At 41.2% G+C, this 25,279-nt stretch overlaps 1 protein-coding gene and 1 long non-coding RNA gene across 5 annotated transcripts in view; one reads left to right on the top strand and one right to left on the bottom strand.

Annotated features, from left to right (window-relative positions):
- The window catches only part of CLIC5 (chloride intracellular channel 5), a 58,874-nt gene extending 41,504 nt beyond the window's left edge, over positions 1-17,370 (bottom strand). The window contains exon 1 of the mRNA XM_071447163.1: positions 17,020-17,370. Within this exon, the coding sequence (XP_071303264.1) occupies positions 17,020-17,082 (63 nt within the window). The 5' untranslated portion in view covers positions 17,083-17,370. The remainder of the gene's footprint in view (positions 1-17,019) is intronic.
- A 92-nt stretch (positions 17,371-17,462) lies between these two features.
- LOC139599676 (uncharacterized) lies at positions 17,463-24,692 on the top strand. 4 transcript variants are annotated; one of them, XR_011682293.1, is made up of 4 exons: positions 17,463-17,691; positions 18,476-18,528; positions 19,172-19,252; positions 21,486-22,496. It is a non-coding gene; the product is annotated as an uncharacterized lncRNA (long non-coding RNA). The 4 variants fall into 4 exon arrangements; XR_011682290.1 differs by having other exon boundaries at positions 17,463-17,823; XR_011682291.1 differs by lacking the exon at positions 17,463-17,691 and having other exon boundaries at positions 17,850-18,528; positions 21,486-21,610; positions 22,415-24,692.
- The last annotated feature ends 587 nt before the right edge of the window (positions 24,693-25,279 follow it).

Raw genomic sequence — 25,279 nt, 5'->3', positions numbered from 1 at the left:
ACATAGAGTGGTAGTAAAATCCCCTCTAGCGTTGCCTGTTTGCATTGCAGGGAGCAGCTCCTGCCCCAAGGAAGCCAACATCCCTTTTCTGGGGTTTTCCAAAAGGTACCTAACTTGTCACATCAGTTCTACATGCAATCTTTTTTCCTTATCTATCAGTTCCATTTATGCACCTGGGTTCAAGTACTGGAAGGAACCTTAGTGACAGGATTTGGGCAGTCAGGACACAGCAGCATTCAGAAAATTCTCACGATTTTGTAACATTCAATAGAGATGCTGAAGCACCAGCTGCTGTTGGTTGTTTTGGATACAATGGTGTATCTCCTAGGAAGAAGTAAGGGCTTTGAACAAGGAAGTCACAAATCTGTTTTATTAAGATAAATAAACTTAGAATCATAGTGGTTTGGGTTGGAAGGGACCTTAAAGATCATCTATTCCCAACCCCTCTGCCATGGGCAGGGATACCTTCCACCAGACCGGGCTGCTCCAATCCCACCCACCCTGGACACTCTCAGGGATGGGGCAGCCACAGCTTCTCTGGGCACCCTGTGCCAGAGCCTCACCACCCTCACTGGGAAGAATTTCTTCCTAATATCCAATCTAAATCTCCTCTCTTTCAGTTTGATGCCATTTCCCCTCGTCCTGTTACTCCAGGCTCTTGTAAATGTGTTCTCTCCATCTTTCTCGTTGGCTCCCTTCAGGCACTGGAAGGATCTTGTCCTGCAAGATTTTGATACCAGTGCCTGTTCAGCTCTGCATATCCATAATGCAGCTCCTTCATTTTGGAAGCTCAAGCCTGCAGGATCTTGTTGGGGTTTTTGCCTTTAGGTGCCACACCACTGATGGGTTATATTCTAATGGAGTAGGTGGTGGATGCCCCATCCCTGGAAATGTTCAAGGTCAGGCTGGACAAGGCTCTCAGCAAACTGATCTAGTTAAAGGTGTTCCTAATTACTGGAGGAGAATCAAACTAGATGACCTTTAAAATGTCCCTTCCAACTCATAAAATTATATGATTCAGTGATAATGTACCATATCTAATTCCATAACAGTCAGTATTCACACAAAATATTCCCACTACATTTTCCACTGACTTCAGTGAAAGCAGAGTCATACTTTGGATTCACTAGTTTCTTCCTAATAAATGATTAAAACCACAAGTGCTCTGAGGAAAGAATTTGTGAATAACTCTTATTTAGCTATTCACAAAGCACCAATTTTAATACTTTCAGATATTGATGATTCTATATCCTGAGAGCTAATTAGATACCAAAAAAATCATTTCCCCCTGGGGAAGCTGCTGAAAATAAAATGAGAGATAGATCAGTGCCAAAAGGTGTCATAGGCAATGCAAATTCTAGCCAAATTATTCCTGTTTCTAGTGGAGATCAGGTGCAAATCAGGTGTTTCTCCAAAACAAGACCTGTGCAGAGTTCCCATTACAGTACCTAAACCCTACATGCATTTTTTCTTGTAAGAATTAAATCTGGCACATCTGGAATTTGGATGTCTGTTAAAAATGTCTGAGCCAGGGGTAGTAATCTGGCCACATAGCACATTCTGCAAATGTTGGTGAATAGCAGCCAAATTTCCATGCCTCTAAGCAGCATATCAGACTTACAAATAATAACAGCAGCCAGGTGCTGAAAGTCAATGCTGAACCTGAAATAAGATCCAGGGCTGAATTATTTATTGAAATTCCATGACTTTATTTGCAGTCTTAGGAAAGAGAGTCACTTGCAGGCACTGCAAATAAAGGTCTGGATGGTGGGTGTTGCTGATAAGTGCATTTACCATACCAGCTGATCCCATAAAGTGTCCTGGGGGTCTTGTTCTGTACCTTATTAACATCATAAAAATACTGAATGGGTTAAAAGAGCAATTGGCAGCCCTCAGGAGGTGTCCCAGAGTGGGCAGGACCCGGCCTTCCTCTCTCCTTTTGCATCTCCAAAGTTCACAGCCCTGCAGAGGGCAGGGGGAAGCTCCATCCTGAGATGTGATGGGTGTTTCTGACTTCCCCTGAAAGCAGATCAAACTGCAAAGGACCAGCAAACCACAGGCCCAAAGCAGCCTGATGTTTGATGTTTGCACCACGTGTGACTTCCAAGCACAACCCACAATCACTCCAATAAACTAATTGTTAATACAATATTACTGGTATTTGGACCAAGCCTTGATGCCCTGAGAATAAAAATGCCTTATAAATAAATTTTCTGGTTTCCAGCTACTCACAGAGAAAAAATTACAGAGCTCAGTATCGAGGGGATACTTTTTTTTTTACTTTTCATATTTTGTTCCTTGCTGTATTTCATCTGATCTTCTACACAGACATGCAATCATATTTAGCCATTAGAGGGACATTGCACTACAAAGCAGTCTTTTCTGACACCACTCCCTCTGAATATTTCCTTAAACAAGAAACAGAGAGCAAGTTCTGAGTTTATAAGTAGAAATACCTGCAGTGAAAGCAAGAGTCTAAGATATACACACAAACAGCAAGTAAATGTTCCTTGGGATCCACCTAAAAGCAAAACAATTTGTGTGTTCAATATCAAATGATGGAGAAAATAAACAGTGGTGCTTTCCAAAAGCTACTGAGAAATTTTGAATAAGTGTGTGCATTAGTAAAAGTAGAATTCACAAGTATTTTTTTGTACAATGGGCTTCTGAATTTAATGTATGATAAATATTGTAAACAGAAAAGAACAGATCAAAGAGAGAAGTCTGGAACACATTTCTTGTTTGCTCAGTATCCCAGTGCAGGATGATTTCTTAAATTCCTTTGTCTGTAATGTTTGGGCCGGTTCGAAATGCTTTAAAAAGAAATGGTTTTGATAATTTTCTCAAAACAAATTTTTAAGTGATGCTCAGTATGAATTTCCTCTGACTTCATTTTATCCTATTATACAGCATGAAAAACAAAAACAACCAAACCCAAAACCAAAGCTTAATTAAGTTTAATTCAATGCTATTCATCAAAATAATCAACTGCACTTTCCCTAGCTCCTCTTCCCCTCTTACTGTCCTTTTGTTTCTGGGATCTTTGATGATGCTGTTAATTCCAAATATCATCTTTTTTTTTTTTATTCTCATCACTCCCAAATTCCTCGTGCTCCAAGTGGAGCAGCCTCCAAAAGGCCCAGCAGTGACTCCAGCATGGCTGTACAGCAGAACAGCAGAACTCTTCTCCAGCCTGTTCTTTCCTCCCACAGCTTCCTCAGAAGCAAGCAGTAGCCTTCTTCCCCAAATGTCTCTTGCTTGCATTCTTCCCCTCACAAGAAAATAATCACTTTGTTGATTTTATTTCATGTCATGCCCCTCACCTTCCAGCCATATTCTCCATTCCCTGGCTTCACCACTGATTTGGTGACAGCAGCCAAGGATCTGTCCCCAGCTCCCATCCCTTTCTCTGGCTCTCCACTCTCTGCCATTGTTACCCAGCTGCTTTATTCAAATTAAGCAAATCCTTTTTGATATGGTGGAGATGGAGTGTGACACAAGGGTCATGCTCTCTAAATCTCCTCATCCATTTATTGTTAAGTTCATAAGAAGGTGCCACCTTCTCTGGAGACAATCCAGGTTAATCAGGTAATTGAGAAACCAGGATTTGGCAAGAGAATTTCTGAACATTTTCTATACATTTGTGTACAGCCGGGCCTAATTCCCTCAAATACCTGAATAAGGTCTGAAAAATAAGCTGTTTTTTAAATCTTTACCTACAATTCTCTCTAAAATGGAGATTTTTTTTTTCCCCTATTATTGTAAAATCTCAAGCACACACGGGAGGTCTTCAAAAAATAACAAGTAAGAGAAATCCTGTAATTTCACACTTCCAATGCAAAGCTAAGCATCTGTTAGTACCAAATCACTCTTTCTGGCAGAATGGCACAAGGTGATTAGTACTAATGCTGCACTCACTTTCAAAGATCCTGCATATGGCTTAAAAGAAATGTTAAATAAATATTCAAATAGTTTTAATAAGCTAAAAAATTATTAATCCTTGGTGCCCAGAGTGAAAGAGATGTCATGGGACTAATTATAACTTTATAGAGATTATAATATTTATATAACTTTATAAATATATATATATATATAACTTTCTATAAAAGTTACATAACTTCTTCACAGCTCCCATCTTGGCCACATCCTTCCCCAGCTCTTCAAGGCTGGACATGAGGATCTGTCTACAGTCAGCATTTCTGAGATATACTATTATTGTTGAATCATCTGTTTTGAGATAAACTCTGAATCATGAGGGCATCGAGCAGAGATCCTGCTCAGTCAGAGAACAAGGTGCTCCCACAAGCACAGGTCATAGGGCTGCTGGTGCCAACGAGCCAGGATGGGCAGGGGATGCTTCCCACTCTGAAACAAGTCTTCCCACATCCATGTTCACCTGCCTTCAGTAGAGACCGAATAGCAAGAGGACTCATGGAGTGTTTAGAGAAAGATGTAATGGAAGATTTGTAAATATGGAATTAAAGTATGTAATAGAAGATCACATTTGTGCACTCTGAGGAGCTCCTTGTGGCTCCATCTTGGAGCAGGCTGAGTACAGAGTGTTTAATGCAGTGGAAACATCATTTTTGAACCTCAAGCAAGACCCAGTCCTAGGACTGGATTTAGAGCTTAACTGTGAGATTCAGAGATATTGTTATAAAAAAGAAAACAAAAACAAAAATTCAAATTTAGCACAAATCAGTACAAGAAAGGACAAAACACAATTCCTTGTCAAACTGCATGAGTGAGTTAACACTCAGAATGAAAAGTGAATTAAAATGAACCAAATTCTAATGGAAGACTGAAAATAAGCTTAATAATTAAGGGCATTGTTGCACTGAATCCTCTTGGCATGTCCTGGGCATTTAAAAGAACTAAGCACAGAAAAACAACTAAAACTGCCATTCTGAGAGAACCTAGAACCTGAAAGAATATTCCATGATTCAACCCCTCTTCATTCAGGAAGAGCTTTTTAAAAAAACACTATAAATAAAATAAACAAGCAAAACAGGTCTCCAGTTGCACACTGAATCAGCAGCAATGGCTCATCACAAAACACAGAGCAGTGAAAGAAAATAATTTCCCCCCATGATATGCATTTGCATCTGTTTGAAGTTGCCCATTCAGCAGCTAAAAGCAAAAGGAAAGCAGTAACACAACGTGCCTGTTGACCCACACAAATTGAATCACAATCTAGAAAAACACCAGCAACAATAGCAATGATCCATCGGGGCTGGTTTCTCTGATTTCCACTTGTTTGGGACAATACACAGGTACAGGCATGCACCAGCAGGCAGAACAACAATAGCTACATGCCCTGGATGTCAGGGTTCAGGGTGGTTTTTTTGGGTGTTATAATGTCATGAAGAGGACAAGCTTGGCAATCCATACACAGCCAGCCATACAGATACCAGCCCAACCTGAAAATTAATTCAGTATTTTGTCAGGAGTTAACCCACAATGATTGGGTTGCTTTTGCAGTCATTCATCTGTGTAAAGGGAAAAGAGGGGAAATTTTACCTGGACATGCTACTGGACTACACTGATATGAAAATGGATGTTGGGGCAAACGTTTCAAAGGGAATGAAGCCAAGGCACGGGGCTGTGGCATGACTGAGGTAATGACAGACAGAAAGGGCATTCCACTCTTGTATCTCCCAGTTTAGCTCTTCCTCATCTCATCTTCAAGGTCTGACCTGTACTGGAACAGCAATCATCAGCTCAGCCTTTGGAGGCCCTTCCAAAGTCTGGCCCTGGCATAACCAGGTTTGATAAGCACATAAGATAACCAATCCCATATTTAACCAGCACCTGAATTAATCACATTCCATTATCACACCCAGGACACGTAAGCAACCTCTCAGCATCATTTCTGTCAGACTAGCCTCAACCAAATTTGTGCTGCCATTCAGAGACACAGAAAGCAAAGACTCCTTCTCTGCTTCAACCAAGCCCTGTTCTTTTTTGTCAACACCGCCTCCATAGCAGTGCCCTGCTGGTTTGCAGATTTTCTAGTGTGTTTATTCCTTTCTTGTCCCTTGCTATGTGTGCTTCATTACAGCATATCTAGTCTTGGTCTGAAGCAGAGGCAGACAGGGTATGACTTCTTTGGTGGTTCATTCCAACAGGTAATCACCTTTACAATCACTATTAAGCCTACTCCTACTCTGACTACATCTGACCTTAACTATTAATATGTTGCACAGAGAAGTTGTGAATTTCCCATCCCTGGAAGGGATCAAGGCCAGGTTGGATGGGGCTTTGAGCTACCTGGTCTAGTGGAAGGTGTCCCTGTCCATGGCAGAGGGATTAGAAATAAACAGTCTGTAAGTCCATTCCAACTCAAACCATCCTGTGATTCTCTGTCTTGTTACACCTCTTACCACTGTACTAAAAAGATCCCTCAGATACATTTAATATTGCAGCCAAGTGATGCTTGCTCTTTTAATTAAAGGAGAAAGGCTGCCTTAGGGATGGCAATCTTAAGCAATATTTAACCTTAAAATGATTCTTCTCTACTTCTTTTCCAATGTCCTAACACACATAAGCTCTGTGTGTTATTTAAAACACCCAGTCAAAAGATAATCTCAACCTTGACCCCTCCCTACTAACAGCAGTGGCAAAAAGAGAAAGTAAAAATGCATAGCTGTGATTAGCATGATTTGTGTGTTTTTTATTGGGCCATTTACTGTGAATTACTGAGCCTGAATCAGTCATGCTAAGTGCTAAACAAAAACCAAAGGACACAAGAGCTATTGACTGGAGGACAGAGCACAGGACCAAGGTGAAGTTCTTGCTGGCCCTCCTTGCACAAGGCAATGATTCTTCAGCTTCTGCACCTGCAAAGTACTGACCAGGACTGTACAACGCTTTGGAAATACCATAAAAAGGCATCTGTAGTTATTTTTTACCTCAGGGAATGGGTTTTGCAAAGAGAGTCATGTTCAGAGGTGGCTGCCAAAGCACAGAGCAGTCTGCACAGCCTCCTTTGCAGAACTGGGATCTAAGGATGCTTAATTGCTATCAACATCTAGGAAGTTTGGAGAATTTCTAGTATCACCCTGTGTTTTACTAGCAAGAATTAAAAAACCCCAACACTCACAAAAAAATCCATCTTCTGAACATTTAAAACTGAGGCCAAACAGTATTTTCTGAATAGAGACAGTTGTTGAACTCAGCTGTCAGATTTCTGAGATAGAGAACACAAGGATTAGCTCCTCATACTTTGAACTCCACTGTGAGCCTGCAGCAGCACAGTCTCTTTGGAGGTGATAAGCCCCTCTCCAAGAAGTAGAGCATTACACTTATGTCCTTACCAGCAGCAGAAGTTAAAAGTCTCCTTCGGCATCTTCTTGGTTAAGAGAAACAGAAAATAAAGCCACACCTAAATCAAGCAAATTTCCTCTGTCCATAAACCCTATTCCCAGAATCATGAACAGGTTTTAACACCTGAGATATTGGTGAACAGTGACCTGAGTCAGATGTTTTTCTTAGACCAGAAGAAACAAAAAAATTGGCCAGAGAAGCTGTGGATGCTTCATTTCTGAAAGTATTAAAGGTCAGGCTGGACGAGGCTCTGAGCAACCTGGTATTACAGAAGGTGTACTTGCCCACGACAGGGGAGTGGGAATCACACGATCTTTAAGGTCCCTTCCAACTCAAACCATTCTATGATTCTATGAAATGCAAGAGAAGCAACAGATATAGTTAAGAAATGGCTTCTTTACAGCAGGATTTACATAATAAAGGGGGGGGGGGGGGGGATTTACTACTCCCATATAATATCCTTGCAAGTTTTATAGAATTTAAAGGAAATGAAAATCAGTGTCAGCCTTGAATATAAGGCCTTGAACATTTTAATTAACTTTTGCAGCAAGCACATACAGGTGAATGCCATGGGCTTCTGTCATCTGCACTGCACACAAAATTAGCATCTATCAAGATGAGGATTTAGAAGAGCAAATTGTCACTATCTGAGCACCTTTATCCTCCTTAATAGAATGTCCTTACACCAGAGTAGCTATAGCAGGGGCAGTTTCAACTCCTACTGTCCTACAGATGCTTTAATACAACACAGCCCTCCTGAAATGCATTTCAATTAGTGCTTTATTTCAGTTTTATGAAGGGTTGCCAGAAATACATAAAAAGGAGTTTTTTTAATGTGTTTTGGAAATCAGGTGCACAGGGGAAAAATTGGAGAAGCCCTTGAGCTCCAGATATAGAATACCTCTTAAGAAGTAACCAGGCTGCTTTGGGGACCAGCACAGTAATCATGGAGATTACAAGACTGGTATAAATTTAGGAGTCTGTTTGTGTGTGAGAACACGCAGGAAAAGCAGAGAAGATGCAACACATGTGCACAAACTTGGCACCAGAGAAGGACAGGTATCAGCATTTTATCAAGGTAAGGAGAGCCTGAAACACCTGTTTTGGGTCACTGAAGGAAGCAGAAAAGCACAAAAATAAAGAAATCCTGCAGAGAATTTGGGTCAAAACCTGGAAATATTCTGAGCTTAACATGTAAAATTCACATTGCAGGACCTTTAGATTAGAAAAAATAATAAAAATCAGAGGGCTTGAATGATGGCAGCTGTGCTGTTGCTTTCTATTAAGATAAAGTGCTGAAGTGCTCATTTGTTCATAGACTGGAAAGTAAAAAAAAAGAAGTTGATTTGGATTTTGACAACACTGGGGCCATTTTAAGATGGCAAAGCTTTGCTAAGGTGTATTAGAGAACTGCATCTCAGGGGGCTTTGTGATCAAATTTCTTTTCTGAACACATCTCCTCTCATGACACTGTACCCATGACATTTCTGTGATGCATCAGAGTCACTGAATCAAAGAAGATTATGTGTTAAATCATGGAAGATGACTTCAGCCAGTGAACACCGTCATTAATAAAATATAGATACATACAGAAGAGTAAAATCATAAACACTTCAAAAAATAAGTCATGAAATTATTCTTGAGAGGGACTCTCAATGATACTCATTTACAAAGAATCTTTAAATTTAAAAGAGTCAGAGAAAAAAATCCTATCAACTCATCATTCTACATTTATGTGTGTAGTGGCAATCAAGTTATGCAACAAACAGCAATGACATGTTGTAAATGCAATCAGTTAGATTAAGTTCTACCCTTAGGTATTATTAGACAAAATTACTTGCTTTGGAACTGCAAAACACAGCTGGATACACTTTGAATTACTTCTGTTCCAGTGTAATAATTTCCAAGTCTTAAGTTTAATATAAAAATCATGCCAGGAATACATGATACTGATTAAATTCCTCAGATATACAAAACCCAGATTTTTTAAACTCATAGCTCCAGATGTACATATCTATCCCTGCTACTACATCTAGATGAGTTTTACTTCATGTCAGCAACACAGATGAGCAAAAAATGGGGAGAACAAGAGACAAGGAAGGAAAGGGAATAAGGAAATTACCACATGAAATTTTACTGTGCCAAACAAATCACTTCAAGCTATTTACAAAGTACCTAGTACAGCACTTCAGGTACTGGCTCTCATTTCCTACATCATGTAAGATTTATAGACTGAATCCAGCACAAAACAAACCAACCCTTCCTTATCCCAACTGATTCTTCCTGACTTTAAGTCAACCTTAGTTTAAAAAAAAAGTTTATCACTGAAACCTTCTATTATTTATGTACAAAACTAACACATAAAGCTCTTTAACATCTACCTAAATCTGTTAAAAAGGAGTAATTTGAAAAATCTACCAGAGCTCCCAGCTGAACAATGGAAATACTACTAACAAAATAATATTTCTGTTACCCCTGCAGCACTGCTGGGATTATTTCGCTCTTATCTGGCACATTTTGAAGAATTATGTGCCACACAAGAACTACATGATATTGTTGCTGTGATGATCAATGTGCTCTCCTACAGAATCCTTACACAACCTTCCATTAAAGCCTATTTGCCACAGGCAGGAGGATTTGACACCAACATGAACTCCTGGAGCAGGGGCAGACGCACTTCCTGCGGGCTCTCCTGGAAAGGCTCCCTGTGTATTTTTGGGATGTTATGTCAAACGATCCCAGCAACATTTGCTGTTCTGGATTAGCCTCAGCAGAGCCATGTATTGCCAATAAAAGTTTCCTGAGGACAGTGGAGCTTCACTGTCATTGCTGAACCACGACACAGCAACCTGTGAGCCTGACTGGATGGGAGCTGCTGGAGATGGAAAAAAAGCAACCTGCAGCTAAACATAGAAGCACCCAGGGCACACTGGGGGCTAATTCTAAGTACCAGCAATAATAATTACAAGTATCACCAGTTCTTCATGGTTAAATTAAAACATAGGATTTACCCAATTTGACTCTGTGGCTCAGAAGAGCCAGAAAAAAGGAAGGAGCTAGCAAGTGGAGTTTAAACAAGATCTCAAATACACTTAGGCAGGCCTAATTCTGCTGCCACTGAACTCAGCAGTACAAAACTGACTTGCTTTTGTGGCCATGACCCAAGTCGAATGTTTCTGAATTCCTATTTATTCAAATGGATCCCATTTATAGAAAGTAGGCATGCTCAACAAAGCATTGAAATATGTTTCATTTTAATCAGATGTTTTGATCACAAGTGACGTGTATATCAATACCATCAAGTTTAATAAAAAGCAAGTTGTCACAGCTGTTTACAGAGGAAAGCCCCCAAACCATGGCAGATCAGGGTATCAATCACCTTTAATCATAAAAAAAGGATGAGACTGCAAACTTAGGCAGGAGACACAGCTGGAAATCGCTTCTTAAATTGAGAAGCAGTTTCCCAGGCAATCCTAACAGCATCCCAGACTAGCTTCAAGGTGGCTGGGATAGTGAATATATCCCTGCCAAGTCACTTTATAAACTTGGCCTGCTTAAACAATTTACTGCCTGTCTCTAATATTCCCACCAACGAGGCCCTTGTCCTGATGCAAAACAAAACCTCCAAAAGCTCAGAGACAAAACAGACACACAGACACACAGACGCTGGGATGTGTAACTCAGGCTAAAGCTTCTTTAAAGTATTGTTTCTCTTATCACAAGGAAAAACAAGCAACTTGTAATTTTAAAACATTTGCTAGGTGGTTAAATGGCAATTTATTGAATTATTTTTTAAATATGTCATTTTAAAGCAAAGATAATTCTTGCCAAGATGGATGTTTTTCCTCTATTTTTAATTATTTTATTGAAAATGCTTAATTAAAAAAAATCAGAGGAGCAATGGTCAGTCCAGATAGCATTTCCCTGATTTAAGCAGGTCAGAAGTGGAGTTGTTACTGATTTGTCACTCTGGTCACTCCTGATTTGACAAGATCTTAGCAGAACCACTACACTGAAATACTCGAGTCCCCCTGCATGGAACTTTCAAAACTCATTTACAGATGTTTAAACAAACCTAGTAAAATTATTTTCCTCCTGGTGTCTAGACTACTGGTAGACCCTGTAAATGTTGTAACCTTAATACCAAAGCACAAGGCCAGGATGCTGGAGGAGGAGACTCAGGCTGCTGATGATGCACTGCCTCATCCAGAGCAGTTTGAAGAGACACAAATCATGGTGCCCATCACCTGCTTGGCAGCTCCAAAAGGTAAAAATTCAAGATACACAGTAAACTGTGTTCCCACCCAGACTCCCACCACTTCCAGGGTGACAGCTGAAAAGTGTCAGAGACTGCACACACTGAACACATCTGCTTTGTAGGATGGTTGTGGCTTTTTCAAAATGTGAAAGGCTTGGCAACAAAAAAATGTTATGGTCAGTCTTGGAGCACCAGACAGGTTGGACCAGATGTTTCAGTGTCATTATTCTTCCTTGTGCTTTTTTTATCTTTGTTATTTCCTTTTTATCTAGAAAGTTTAGCTAAACATAGGAATGATTTTGTATGAAAGCCAAGCTGAGCTCAGGAAATACCCACACTTCTCAAGAAACAGAAATTAACTTAGGGCCCTCCAGATCTGATTCTGATTTCTAATCATGAGCAAAACCAACTTTTTGAGGGCAGTCTGTGAATCAAATACACCGCAGAGCCTGTCTTGTTATAAAGGGTTAAAAGGTTCCTAGCAAGTTATCTTTCCCTGTTTGCAAAGCCAGTACTGGTTGTGATAACCCTGAAATTCTGAAACTGAAATCAGTTTTCTTATCAGAGTGACTCTCTCATATTAAAACCACAAAAGCCTTAACAGTGGGGAATTATTGCTTGTAACAGGTGTAACACTTTTATTTATATCTCCCTTTAAGGCTATGTGACAACACTTCACCAAAATCCAAACCAAGGCTGGTTTGAAATCACCTTTCAAGCAGAAATAACTTAAAAAATCCAGAAAATGCACCCAAAAAAGCCAGAACAAAAAAAAAGAGCAAAAACAAAACCCCACCCAACTTGCTCCTCCCTGAGATAATTTCTGGGATAATTGTGTCCACAAGAAGGGCAGCAACACCTTCCTGAGAGCAGCAGCTCCTGGGGCTTTGCTGGAGCACACTGCTGTGGATGGCTGCTCTGTCCTGGCAGCCAGGCTCTCTCTCATTCACTCAGAGCAGTAAGCTTGGTACTGAATCTTGCCATCACTTTTAGACATAATCCTAACAGGCCCAGTCAGCTGGAAGATGGGGACATGTCAAATGTCTGAAGTAGAGACTGTGGAAGTTCAAGGCCTCTGAGGTCTCTTGATTGCTACACTTGCAGCACCTTCACATTTTCCTAGAAGGGTGCTCAGTGTGACTGGGTGAACACTGAGAAGTAAAGCCTTACACATTTTAAGCAAAAGCTCTTGCTCACCTAATCCTAGAAAGGTTTGGGTTGCAAGGGACCTTAAAGGTGATGTCATTCCAACTCCCCTGCCAAGGGCAGGGACACCTACAATGCCAGGTTGCTCAGAGCTCCAGCCAGCCTGGTCTTGAACACTGTCAGGGATTCATAACTTCAGGCAGCCTGTCCCAGGACCTCACCACCCTTATATACAGAACTTCTTCCTAAAATCTAATATAAACCTAGCCTCCTTTAGCTTATAGCCATCCCCCTTTATCCTGTTTGCCCTTGTGGAAGGTGTCCCTCTAGCCCCTTTGGGTACTGGAATGTTCTATAAGGTTTTCCCAGAGCTTTCTCTTCTCCAAGCTGTTTTCATGGCAGAGGTGTTCCAGCCCTCTGATCCAATTGGTGGCCTCTTCTGGACTCATTCCTGTGGGTTCACATCTTCCTTCTGCTGGAGGAGCCCAGAGCTGGATGCAGCAGTGCAGGTGGGGTCTCAAAAGAGTGGAGTAGAGGGGCAGAATCACCTCCCTCAACCAAGGACCTTCTGATTTGAGCTCAGGCCAGGACACCAATGAACATACTCCTAATATTAATCCATCAGTGCCACAGCAATGACTCCTTCTAGAAGCAGCTGCCTGCTAGCCTACCACACATTCTCCTACCACCATGATATCACCATCTTTTCTCTATCAGAAATAGGGGTTAGGATATATCTTGTTATAGAACGTTTCGAAAGCAGGAAGATTTTTAAAATTAAATTTACTTTGGTTCACTTGTGGTCTGTTTGCTTTCTAGACTGCATTCTGAGCAACGCAGTCCTCTTTGCATCGTGTTTTGCTTTCCATGGGTACTATGCATCTCCCTTCAAATTAGCTTTTGATATTAGATGCTACTCTAATCCTGAAAGGCAAGGAATGTACATTCAAACACCTGTTTCCATCGCAAACAAAAAGAAGCAACAAAGTCCTGTGGTCCTCCCTCATGGTTTTAATTGTATTACTTCACATAATAGGCGCACTATTGCAATTCTGTCATTATGTTCACGCATACAGGTGCAAGATTGCCAGGAAAAGCTAAACACACCTTCCAGCAGGGTGTCATTGTCGTTTATACAGAAGCACTTTGCTTCTCCAGCACACAGAGGACTGAAATCAGCCTGAGTTACAACAAGCTGGGTTAAGCACAGAGCAGCACAACCTCCCGAGGTTCCCTTCCCCACGCCGCTGCCGCATCAAACCCTTCTCTGGGGCAGCCTCCCCCAGCTCCCTGTCAAACGAGTTTAGAGTTTAGAGAGGGAATGGCTGCTGCAGAGTTTCAGTGCTCAGCAAAGGCCTGCTCACACAAGCTGCACATCTGATCAAGGCAGCACCACCTCCCTGGCAGACCTCACCGCTCCCACCATCGCTCTCCTCGTGTCCTGCCCCAGATTTGGGGGGGTTTGCTCTCAAACACTTGTTCACAAAAAAATACCTCGCAGATCCAGGCTGGGGCACCGTTAGAAAACAAGTGAAATCAATGGGGATGAGAACAAATAGGTGTGATAACCACTTAACCTGTCCCTGCCACAGCAGCTCAGCTGTGTCCTGGCGGTGCCCAGCCTGTCTGTGCAGCTCAGGAGCTCCTGAGCCAGCCTGCATTAGGTTACAGAGCAGCTCTTTTGGTTACAGCCCTGCTCCCTGCTTGTCTGTCTGAGGCTCCTGCACTCCTGCTTGACAAACAGCAAAGGGAAATAGAGCAATTGTGTAACACCTTTCTTTTTTTAACCTGAGACAGAAAATGCTTTTACTGGGGACACTGTGGCTGGTGAAAAACAGCCCTTTCTGGTTTTTTTGGGCTTGTGGAAGATACAGTTTCCAGCAGGACACATCTACTGCCCTACATTTTCTCACTTGTTGCTGCCTTTTCTGTGTGTTCCTTCAGGGAAGCAGGACAGAACTCTTTTAATGGGTGAAGTATCACCTCTATAAAACTCAAAAGTTAGGAATTGCTCATTGATCCAAACATCCTCTGCTGTTAGAACTTGCCTAAAGTGTGGTCCTGTATATTTACATTTGCCACTTGGCCCAGTATCTCATGGTCCTCCAGAAGTGACCACTTTTCTGTTCTTTCCTGCCTTAAAACAGGCAGAATAAGTCTCTTCTCCTTTGCAGAGTTTCTCCTGGATCAGCATTCCTGTTTACCTCCCCCTACTAATATTCTAATCTTTGCAGTCACCCTCCAGAAAAGTTTTCACCTGTTCATGATTCTCATATTCTCCTATTTTTCAGCTTTCAGCTTGTCTTTCCTTTGGATGTTCTCTTTTTATTTGAACTTCTGAGGTGTATAATTTAATACTCTGGTCACATGCTTTACTATAAAACCTTTTAAACTTTTAATTAAATTAATGGCACCTTTCCAAAACATCAAGAATTGCAATTTTTCAACCTAAATGGAAAGTCTCCAGGAAGATACCAATTAATTCTTCTGTTCCAGCTCTGAGTTTTATGTGAGTCTGTATGCAATTCTGTAATATGCATTATGCAGGAAGTCACATTACTAAAAATGTTCTTTCTGGAGTTATAAATCTTCAGGTGGTGGCATGGCTTGGTTTAATGAAGTGCTCATTTTCGCCCAGTATCTTATGGATCCAGAGCTTCACACAATGAATCTGGGCAATGACCTTCACTTTAACAGCTGATGCAGTCAAAGAACCACATATCACAAACATCCATGTCAGCCTCAGTGAAATAGTGTGAGCACTAAAACAAATCAGTAGCTGCACATTTCCATTCCAGCACACATTTGACTGATGACAGAGTACCAAACAACATCACAAACCTATTTTTTAGCCCATAAACATCTCCATTAAACACAATTTGGTAGAAACAGCTTGTAAGAGGTGAGGTGTCTGGTTGTATGGAGTCATGCTGGTCCATTTTATTACATTAAGCTCTATGTAAAAAGTATCTATGGGGCTCTTATGAACCTGAAATTCTCGTCAAATCTGTTTGCTACAGAAAGAGACCTCACTGCTGGCTCAGTCACAGCACCTGCACCTGAACTGACTGGTTTTGGAAGATGTGTGAAGAGACTGTGTATACACATCATGGATGTGGCTGACATTTCAACTTACAGCCCAAAATATCCATCAGGGAGTACAAAGCAATTACATACTCTCATCTTGACAGAAGGGAGGGGTTGGAATTTGCTTTCCTAATCATTCAGGGCTCTGTTTGCTAAGGGTCTGAGGTAACTCCCACATATTTATAATAATGAAATGGATTTACAGGAATGGATTAGGCTCAGAGAGACCGAACACCTGCAAGTGTTCCAGGCCAGACTGGACAAGATTTTAAGCAACCTGTTCTAGTGGAAGATGCCCCTTCCCGTGGCAGGGGGATTGGAACAAGATGATCTTTGAGGTCCCTGCCAAACCAAGCCATTCCATGATTATACATAGGCATAGGGGATCTCAGCCTCAATTTGTGTAGAGGCCCTAAAACACTCTGAACATCAAAAAATCTGAGCTCTTCACTGAGACAAGGTTTGCATGAAGTTTGCTATTAATAAGGTTGTATGTGTCACGGGTTTCAACCATGCCACTGATTTTAATGGTAAGGTTTTCACAGCCCAAGACCAACAATCATACATAACTTGAAACATTCTGAAACCCTACCACATAAAAGGTGTGGTAATTTTTCTGTATTTTCATTAAATTGCTTTCTGTTCTCAGTTACTCTTCTATAAAATCAGAACGAGCTTCAGTCTGAGGAAACTGACAGTAAAAACTGATGAAGTTTTTATTGGTTGAGAAAAAAAAAGGGAAGTATTACAGTAAATAATCAGAAGACTGACAGCTTATCTCAATCCTCATTGTTTTATGGTACATCAGCATTTCAGACCTGACAGCCTCTGCTGAGGTACCAAATCCTGGTACCCCCCAGCTCTTCCCAAAAATGGAAAAGAAAGTCAGGATCCATAGAGCAAAACCTGAAGCCTACAGCCTCAAGTCTAAAGTTAGGACACAGTACATTGCAGGCAGCAGGCTAAGAATAACAGAACAAACTCAGGAGGAGAGAATTAACAATAAAGCACAGGAACTCTGACTCTCCCTCCACAACATTACCTAATTCTAATGTCACGAAGAAGAAAGCAGAGTGAGTGTGTGTGCAGGAGATAACAGGCTGCCACAGCACCGCTTCCGCTCAGCGCCAGAAAATTAAAGTTTGATTATTCAGTAGCCGATCTGAGAGTCACACCAGTGTCCAGTTCACAGTGCAACTTACCTTCACAAAGAGCTCAATTTCAGGGTCCTTTCCTTCCCCATTAGCAGCAATAGAGTCTGTCATTTTTCACCCCCAAGGCTACCAGCTGATCTCTTGATATTAAGTGGCAAAAGGAGGTTTCAACTGCACGGCCGTGCGAGTTTCCCTTCTGAACCGCTCCCACAAAGCTGTTAAAACATCACTTGTAGTGATAAAGCTCGAAAGCACTGGAGTAAACAAGTTTGCAGGCAGCTAAATTAACAATAATTAAGAAAAGGCAGGCAGCAGAGGAGCAGTCCCTGTTACGGTAGTTCTTCTGAGCAACAAGTGCTGCTGTGCTCTGGTACAGTATCCTCATCTGTCAGAGCTGCAGCCCTCGCTGCCTCCCAAAATAGCCCCGAGCATAAAAAAACAGAGGGTGGGGTTAAACTCATAGGGGAGGAGACAAGCTCCTGGTACCTACGACAGGATCAGTCTCTGAACAAATAATTCTGCTCTTCCCTGTTTTCTGCGTTTCTGTTGTTCCCTCCCTCATTCTACAGCGGGGAGCACCAGGGACAGGGAAGAAGGAAGTCCTGCAGCCGGGCTGGTTTCGTTGCTTTGAGCAACCGTGATGTGTTTTGCTGCTTTTCTGAAGGGTGTTTGTCCTGCCTGTAGCTGTTCAAAGTTCTAACATTGTTATTGCTAAGAAAGGTAAGAGAAAAAGAGCCTGTGCAGTGGCTGTTGCATCAGTCAAGGAATGGGAAGAAAAGCAGAGCTTTGCCCCAGCAGCCCCTGCCATGTGTGGGGTACAAAGGGGTACAGGAGCCAAAACTGAGTACTCAGGTAAGAGAAGCACCTGTGATGTGACCACTGCTGATGGAGCTCAGGAGCAGAGGAATGGCAATGTTTGGGTCCCATAAGTATTTCTCAGCATGTCCCCCGGGGTGCTGGTTGTAGAGGGGGGATAGGAGAGCAATGATTTGCTGGGTGGAGCATGGGAGGACAGTTCCAAGGGCCTCAGCCTGCTGCTGACATGCTGCTGTCATCCCTACTCCCTTTCCTTCACCCTGCATTCCTGGCGTGACTCATAGGGCACTGCACAGCAGCCCTGAGCATGAGGTGGCACCTATAGAAAGTCCTGACACAGCCAAAAGGCACGAAGGGAGGGAGTGCTGGCACAGGAGGGGACAGCAGGCAGAGGTGAAGGGGTCACTGGCACCTCTTCCTCATCCCCATCCCTGCCTGGAGGGACTTTGTGTCTTCCTGCCCTCGGGAAGTCCCTTGCTACACTTCTGCCCCGATCCTGCTTCAGGACTGCCAAAGCTCTGGCTCACAGGGTGTTGGCAGCTCGAGCTGCCAGACATGAGCAGTTTTATCTTCCCCTTCTGACCCAGACATGCCTTTTGGGGAGGGTTTGGACATGATCAAACACTCGCCTTCCCTGAAGGTGCTCTTAGCTGTGTGCTTCTGTGGTGACCTCCAGTTCTGTCTGTAGGCATTTGACACAGCTCCAGAGCAGTCACAGCCAGCACCTCCATGGCCCTTTGGGTAAGATCTATGGGAATTTTCCCACAACAGCTGCTTCATGTGCAGTACATGAAGGACTGAAATGGTTAACAAGTAAATCTCATTATGCTGTTGCAACTGTAATTACAACATAATCATCATTATAATTACTGTAAAAGTATGCTTATGGTTTTTAGATCTAATTAGCACTCATTCAAATAACTGGAAGGTTAACTATAAGAAAATTAAGTGTTATTACTCCTTTGATTTCAAATTTTTACATGTAATTTTTGGACTAGGCACATTAATTACCAAACATTTAGAGTACAATTATTCTTAAGCCTACTGGCAACTTTCCAAGGACATGGGCTAAGTGTACTTACATGTGGCAGAAAGAATCATTGCATTGTAATTATGCATTACAGTTATAAAAGTCTGCCAAAAACTTGAGAATAATCACTATATCTCTAAAATGCATCCCTAAATAATGCATTATTAACTATACAATTATAAGCTTTTGGGATTTGCAGAAAAACTGTTTTGCTCTAGCACCTCGTGGCGACGTAATTTCCCTTTAATAAGGGTTCTTGGGAACAATAGGAAATGGCTCATCTTGACTGAGGTTACCTTTAGCTCACTGAAAACAATGTTTTTCAGCCTCACTGAAAAAATTGTTTTGATCTAGGCAGGTGGTTTGAACAAGTTATATCCCAGGACCATTGGCTCTGGAAGAGAAGATACTGCCAGCTATGAGCACAGTAATGAGGTAATGCTGCTAATGCTAAATCAAAGGGTAGAAATAAAATCAGCTTTCCAAACATCAGCACTTACAAGTTGTGATGCATGTGACCTATTTAGATGTCTATTTTAGAATGAAAAAATATGCCCTAGAAGTGTCTAATTTTTTCCACTGAGCCCAGGGTAATGAGATAAACATGTAATGGTCAGACAAATCCTGCAGTAATTTTTAAGTAGAAGAAATCTATGGCTTTAGAGCCTGATTCCTGTGCCTGTGCCATCCCTCCCTCCAGAAGTTGTGTGTGCCTTGTGCTTCTGAAAGTCAAACTCTAGATGTAGCAATTTCAGTAGAGCCTCAACGTGTTAAAGCATTCAAATCCTTCCCTCCCAATTACTGTATGGGTTTAGTGGTGTGTTATAATTAGTAATTAGTTTGCAGATGAAGATTGTTGTGCTGAGGCTCAGCAAAGCAGAAGGGAAACTTTGCAATACAAAGGGAGCAAAGGTGTCCTGCAGCCATTTCCATCCTAACCCAGATATAAACTGCTGCAGGGATGGGCCAGATCCCACCTGGCTCGGGGTGTTCTGGGCAGTGCTGCCACTGGGAGGTGCCTTCCCCATCTGCTCCCACCTCACCCCCTGCCCCAGGACCTGATATGGGTGCTCAGAGGCTACAGAAGTTGAGGAGTAAATACCACACATCTGGTGTTCCAGCTCTGCTTTTAGGTATCCATGGAAAGAATAAGTTAGCCCACCTCAAAAAAAAAAAAAAAAAAAAAAAAGAAAAAAAAAAAGAAAAAGAAATCCCTCTGCTTTACAAAACTACCCCATGGAATCCCTAGAAGAGACCAAACATAACAGACAACATAACTTGTTCATATAATGCTGTTTTTTTTTTTTTTAAAGAGATTCTGGAAGCTGAATTTAGGATAAACATTGTAGAAGGCAGTGAATAGGAGGAAATATGTATAGATATATGGATACATATATATATATTTATATATGCACTGCTTTAGGAATCTATTCATGCATTTACTGCTTTTCTGTCATATAAAACTGACTTATCACTTACATCTGGGTGGAACCTTTCTGACTATAATGGTTTTTAGTGTCTACACAGCTCTTTTGTGTATTATGAAATCAGCTCTTTCTTCAGCCAAATTAAGGGTAAGATACTGATAAATAATTAGTACACTCTCATTTTACTGCAAAGAATGAGTCACTTAGTTTGGCCTATCATTTTCTCACAAGTCAGAAGTAGCAGAGGCTTTGAGTTACACACAAGAACATTAGACACTGAATTATGAACTCCTCATAAGACAAGTCATTATAGTTTGAGGTTTATGAGATATAGAAATGAATATGAGCACATCATCCCATTAATAAAAGAAGAGGACGGCTTCAGAAAGGGAACAGCCATGTCCCTACGTAAGACTCTATTGTAGGTGAGCCCTGGTGCACTATCGGCTTTCACAGGCCTGATCCAAGCTTCACTTCCAGCAAAGATTTGTCCCGAGGGGGTGAAGCAGAGGCCAAGCATCCAGAATGTAACTCTATCAGTTCTCCAGCACACTGCTACGTTACCAAGAAGGATCAGAGCACAAGGCACATCCATCCCCCAGTGCTTCCATCCAGCCCCTTCCATCAGAGCACGTACTGCAAGTTTTATACGACACAGGCAACGTTTTTCATTGTTGGGATGAAAAGATGTAAAAGCTCGGTGCAGCTGCAGTAAATGCAGTAAATGGTATTCAGGGCTATGATTTTACCAGGGAATTATCAACTACTTAGTTGTCAAAAAAACCCCCACACCTAAGCAGCAGCCAGGGTTTTAATGGGTTATGGAAACATCTCTTCCAGAGGCAGTTCTGAATTACTGGCAATTTCCAATTGGATGCTGGTAGTTTTGATATGCAACACACTTAACAAGTTAACAACTGCAAGGAATCAATCCAGGGTCTTTTTGGTTTTGTTTTTGTTTCTTTTTTTATTTACAATGTGTCATTATTGATTTCTTGTCTGAATTTCAGAAAAATCAGAAGATTTGTCTCAGATATTTGGGGCTGGACAGCAGGTCTGTTCCCATTCCCAAATATACAAGACATGCAAGGACTTACAAAGCTCTTTTCATCAGTCTCATGCCAGCACTCAGTGACCAGATACTTTCCCTTGAATCTAAAGATGTGCAGTACCTCAAAATGTGTTGGTTTGATGGAAGAACTTTGATTTTGTTCCTTTTTGTAAATTTTCCCACACTCAAGGTAATGGAAGAAAAGACATCAAGAGATACAAAAACAGCTGTGCAGCCTGAATGTTCCAATAAATGGGATGGGATGGAAAAGCCTAGAGCAGAAAACTTTGCACTCCATTAACTGGCCAGTTTGAGGTAACCCACCCCCAGATATTATGAATCCATCACAGCCATGAGCTACAGCAGATCTCCTTTATCTTTTTATTAAAAAGCATTTTAGCTCTAAAATGATCTGGCTGAAACTCTTCTGTTTAGCAGAATGAAACAATTCAGACTGGAGTTTTGCAAAGTTCTAGTCCAAAACCATGGAATTATTTTAATACATAATTATGTTTTCACATGGATGCAGCATCAAACTTTGTTGTAACATTAATAAGCATTAACACCTTCAAGAGAAAACCTGAAGAGAAAAACTGAACCTGCTGTTCAGTGTGAAGAGGGATTGCATTATGGATTATGATCTCAATGCTCACATAGGGACAGTCTCAGGTATCCATTTGTAAGGAAGTGGCTCTGAAAAGGTACAAAATCATCTCCTAATGCTGCATTCAGTACAGAGGCTTCTAGAGGGCAGTGGTTTATTTCACTATCATTCCAAAACTGACATTTCAATTAAAAACAAAAGATACTTCCAACCAGGACTGAGACTGCTCTGGAAAGTGGTATTGTAGGAGATACAATGGAGAGCATGACAGATTGTCCCAAACTGTGGGCCCTATGGATAATGCAGCTGATAAAAGGAGAAATGCAGAAATCCTCAGCCCTTGCTTTTCAAAATGAATCCTCCATGCTTTCAAGTGTGGTGGAGAAAAACAGAACCAGCTAATTGTGATGTACCCATTGTTGTTGACTCACTACTGTCATAGAAGTAAAATTACATTATTTTACTTCCAAGTCTGCAACCCAGTAAGTAATGCCTATTCCTGTCTTGTTTTACAGGAGTTCATCATGCAAGTCCCTTTTTAGATTATTTCTGTTCACTTCTTTGTATACTTCTTATAATAAATTAAGTCTAAATTAATTAAGATTTGAAGTATGAACATGCAAACTAGGATTAAATCCCTTCCCAAACAAAAGACCAGCACACAACACACTACTTTAATCCTGATTTATGAATTATTATTTGCAGAAAGTGTTCAAAATGGCATGTACAACTCTTGCATATCTCAGGCTAGGCTTCAGTTGCTCCCAGGAATTAAGGCTCAAAGAATGCACAGTTGCTGCTGATTTCATTGGAGACATTAGTGTTTCACACTGTTGTTTAGAAAACAATTTGGCTGAGAGCTGAAATTACTTTATATGTTCTGATGCACATTATTTCTAAAAGTTGAAGCCTTCAGCAGCTCACTTTGAAATTACTTATGACTCAGGCTAGTCCCCATGGGTTTACACACTGGCATCAGTACCTGCAGGGCAGGTAATGTGCATGGATCTGCACCATGGATTTTAGAATCCTTTGCTGTGTAGATCCTGTTTAAGAAAAGGGCCTCTGGATTTTTGCTCCCTGATAAACTCACACTGGATCAGTGTGAAATAGCAGGGCTCAACATCCTTACATCCCTCTGTGGCAGCAAAGTTTAACCTCTGGCGATGCCTCTGGTCAATGGCAGTGCTGCTAGCCTGGGTTAATGGAGCTGGCTGACCTTGAGCCTCTCAGTGAACTGAAGAACTCTTCCATTCTCCTTAATAAATTGCCTTCATTCATTTTTCATTTCACCTTTTGGTACTTCTGTGATAAACTTTCCACAAAGTTTGCCAGCTCACTTGCCTTAGTGCATCACCTCAAGCTGTTCTGAAGTGAACTGCAAGTTCTTTGTTCTTTTTTTTCTTCCTAAGAACTTCAAAGGAAGAGTTCAACATCTTGCAGCACCTGAAGTTGACTTGGTGATACTCCATTTTAGGTTTGGTTGGGTTTTTTTGCTTGAGGACCCTTTTCACTGCAGAGTTAATGCAAACAACCAGGATGGATTGAAGCAAGGTGGTGACTTCAGCACATGTGTACTTCTCTTCTGCAAATGCTCTTTTACATTAGCAGATTTTTGCTGGTAACCATCACAGTAACAGATTTTTGCTGGTGATCAGCAAACCTAGCTCATTAGGACTTCAAAGAACATGTTCCACATCCTTAAGTGAAAGATGGTTGTGGTAATTCTTGAAAAGGTGGTTGGCTTAAGACCAACAGTACATTTTTAGTGAAATTCATCACTGAGCACAGTCTAAATAACAGTAGTGCCTTATTTAAGTCTGTCAGAACTGGGAATACTGGGTGATCTAACCAGAAAGACATAAGGGGGTTTTTTTGCCTCTTAAATGGAAGTTTTTCCAAAAAAATTCCATCTTTTGCCAAATCACAAATTTTGACAAAGCATGTAGCAGGTATCACTTTTATAAGAAAAGTGTGGACCCTTGGCCACTGGCTGCAGTACCTGGGAGCAACCTCACAGACCACCAAAATGTCAAAGCCCAGTTTGTCTTTGTAGTGTACCTGCTCTGACACAACTCTGCTGCAATTCTGTAGAAAACGGACTAGGCTTTCCTGTGAGACCTACATCAGCTGGAAAAGTTCTAATGAGATATGGACCCCTTTACTCATTATTAGCAACTTCTACCCATTTCTAGCCAAGCAGCAAGTCAGAGTTGATACCAGACTAATTAATAAATATATATAAAGGTATCTCATGTTGAGAGAAAACTAAATTCCCCTGCAGAGGGTGGCAGCAAACAGAGATTCTCCAGTTAAGCCTTGCCTACAGGTTCATACAGAAATTTGACCTCAGAGAGGAAAAGCAGAGTTCAGAAGGGTGAAGTTGTGTGTGCTGTGAGGTTTGACTCCTCTCAGCTCTGGATCTCGACTAGGTGGAAGTCACTATGAGGGACTTTCTATCATCTCTGACCATGCTGGGTCTCCTGAGCAGAAAAAGATGACTTTGGGGTACAGAATTATCAAACTAACAAGCTCTGCAATTCTCTCATATGCCACAAGAGATCTAGCAATTAAACAACAAATTAAAAGGTAATTGAAAGGTAATTAAAAGGTAAAGCCCTTTTTAGAGAACTAAGTATATAGAATAAAAAGTGAAAGTAAGTTAGCCAGGTCATCTATCACTCTCCCAAGATACAAACCCTGCACTTTATTATTGTAAACCAGAAAAAAAAAAAAAAAGCTGTAATGAAAATGAAGGGGAATCCACACATAAAAACTTCATAGTGCAAAGCTTCATAAAATCAAAGAGGAGGACTCAGAGCCACTGGAAGTAATACATGTGGGAATAGTTTACAATTGATAGGGCTGATAGGGCCACTGATTTTTAATGCTTCCTAATTCTTTCCCCATTTACACCCTGTTTTCAAGTCAGTGTAACTTTTGCCAGACTTTAAAAAGGGAGCTTTTCAACACTGGTGTTTTCTTTATTCATCCAAAGGACTTCAGACACCCAAAGATTTATCTTGCAATGCACTCAGCCACTGAACTCTCTGATTCCCCAGGCTACATCTTAAAACAAAAGCTCGAAAGTGAACAAAAATTCAAGGAAATGACCGAATTTCCCCAGAATCAACAGCAAGCTAAGAATAGACTCCTGAACTCCTCAATGCCAGCTTAGTCAAACCATTGTCAAATGAAAATACATTGGTTTTCCCAAGTGTTCAGAACTCCATAGTCATGGAGTACACTCTCCATACAGGTAATTATGTGAATATATATACAAGTACAACATTCTTGTACACAGTATTCTATGGGCACATTTCCAAAGACATTCCACCAGCCCACCTGTCACGCTCTGCTTGGAAAAATCTGCTTGGAAA

Source organism: Agelaius tricolor, unplaced genomic scaffold (genome assembly GCF_023055355.1).
Source record: "Agelaius tricolor isolate 1412-34295 unplaced genomic scaffold, bAgeTri1.0.p SCAF_1, whole genome shotgun sequence".
Lineage (NCBI taxonomy): Eukaryota > Metazoa > Chordata > Aves > Passeriformes > Icteridae > Agelaius > Agelaius tricolor.
The sequence above is the reverse complement of the archived record's forward strand: the minus strand, read 5'-3'. Positions and strand labels throughout refer to the sequence as shown.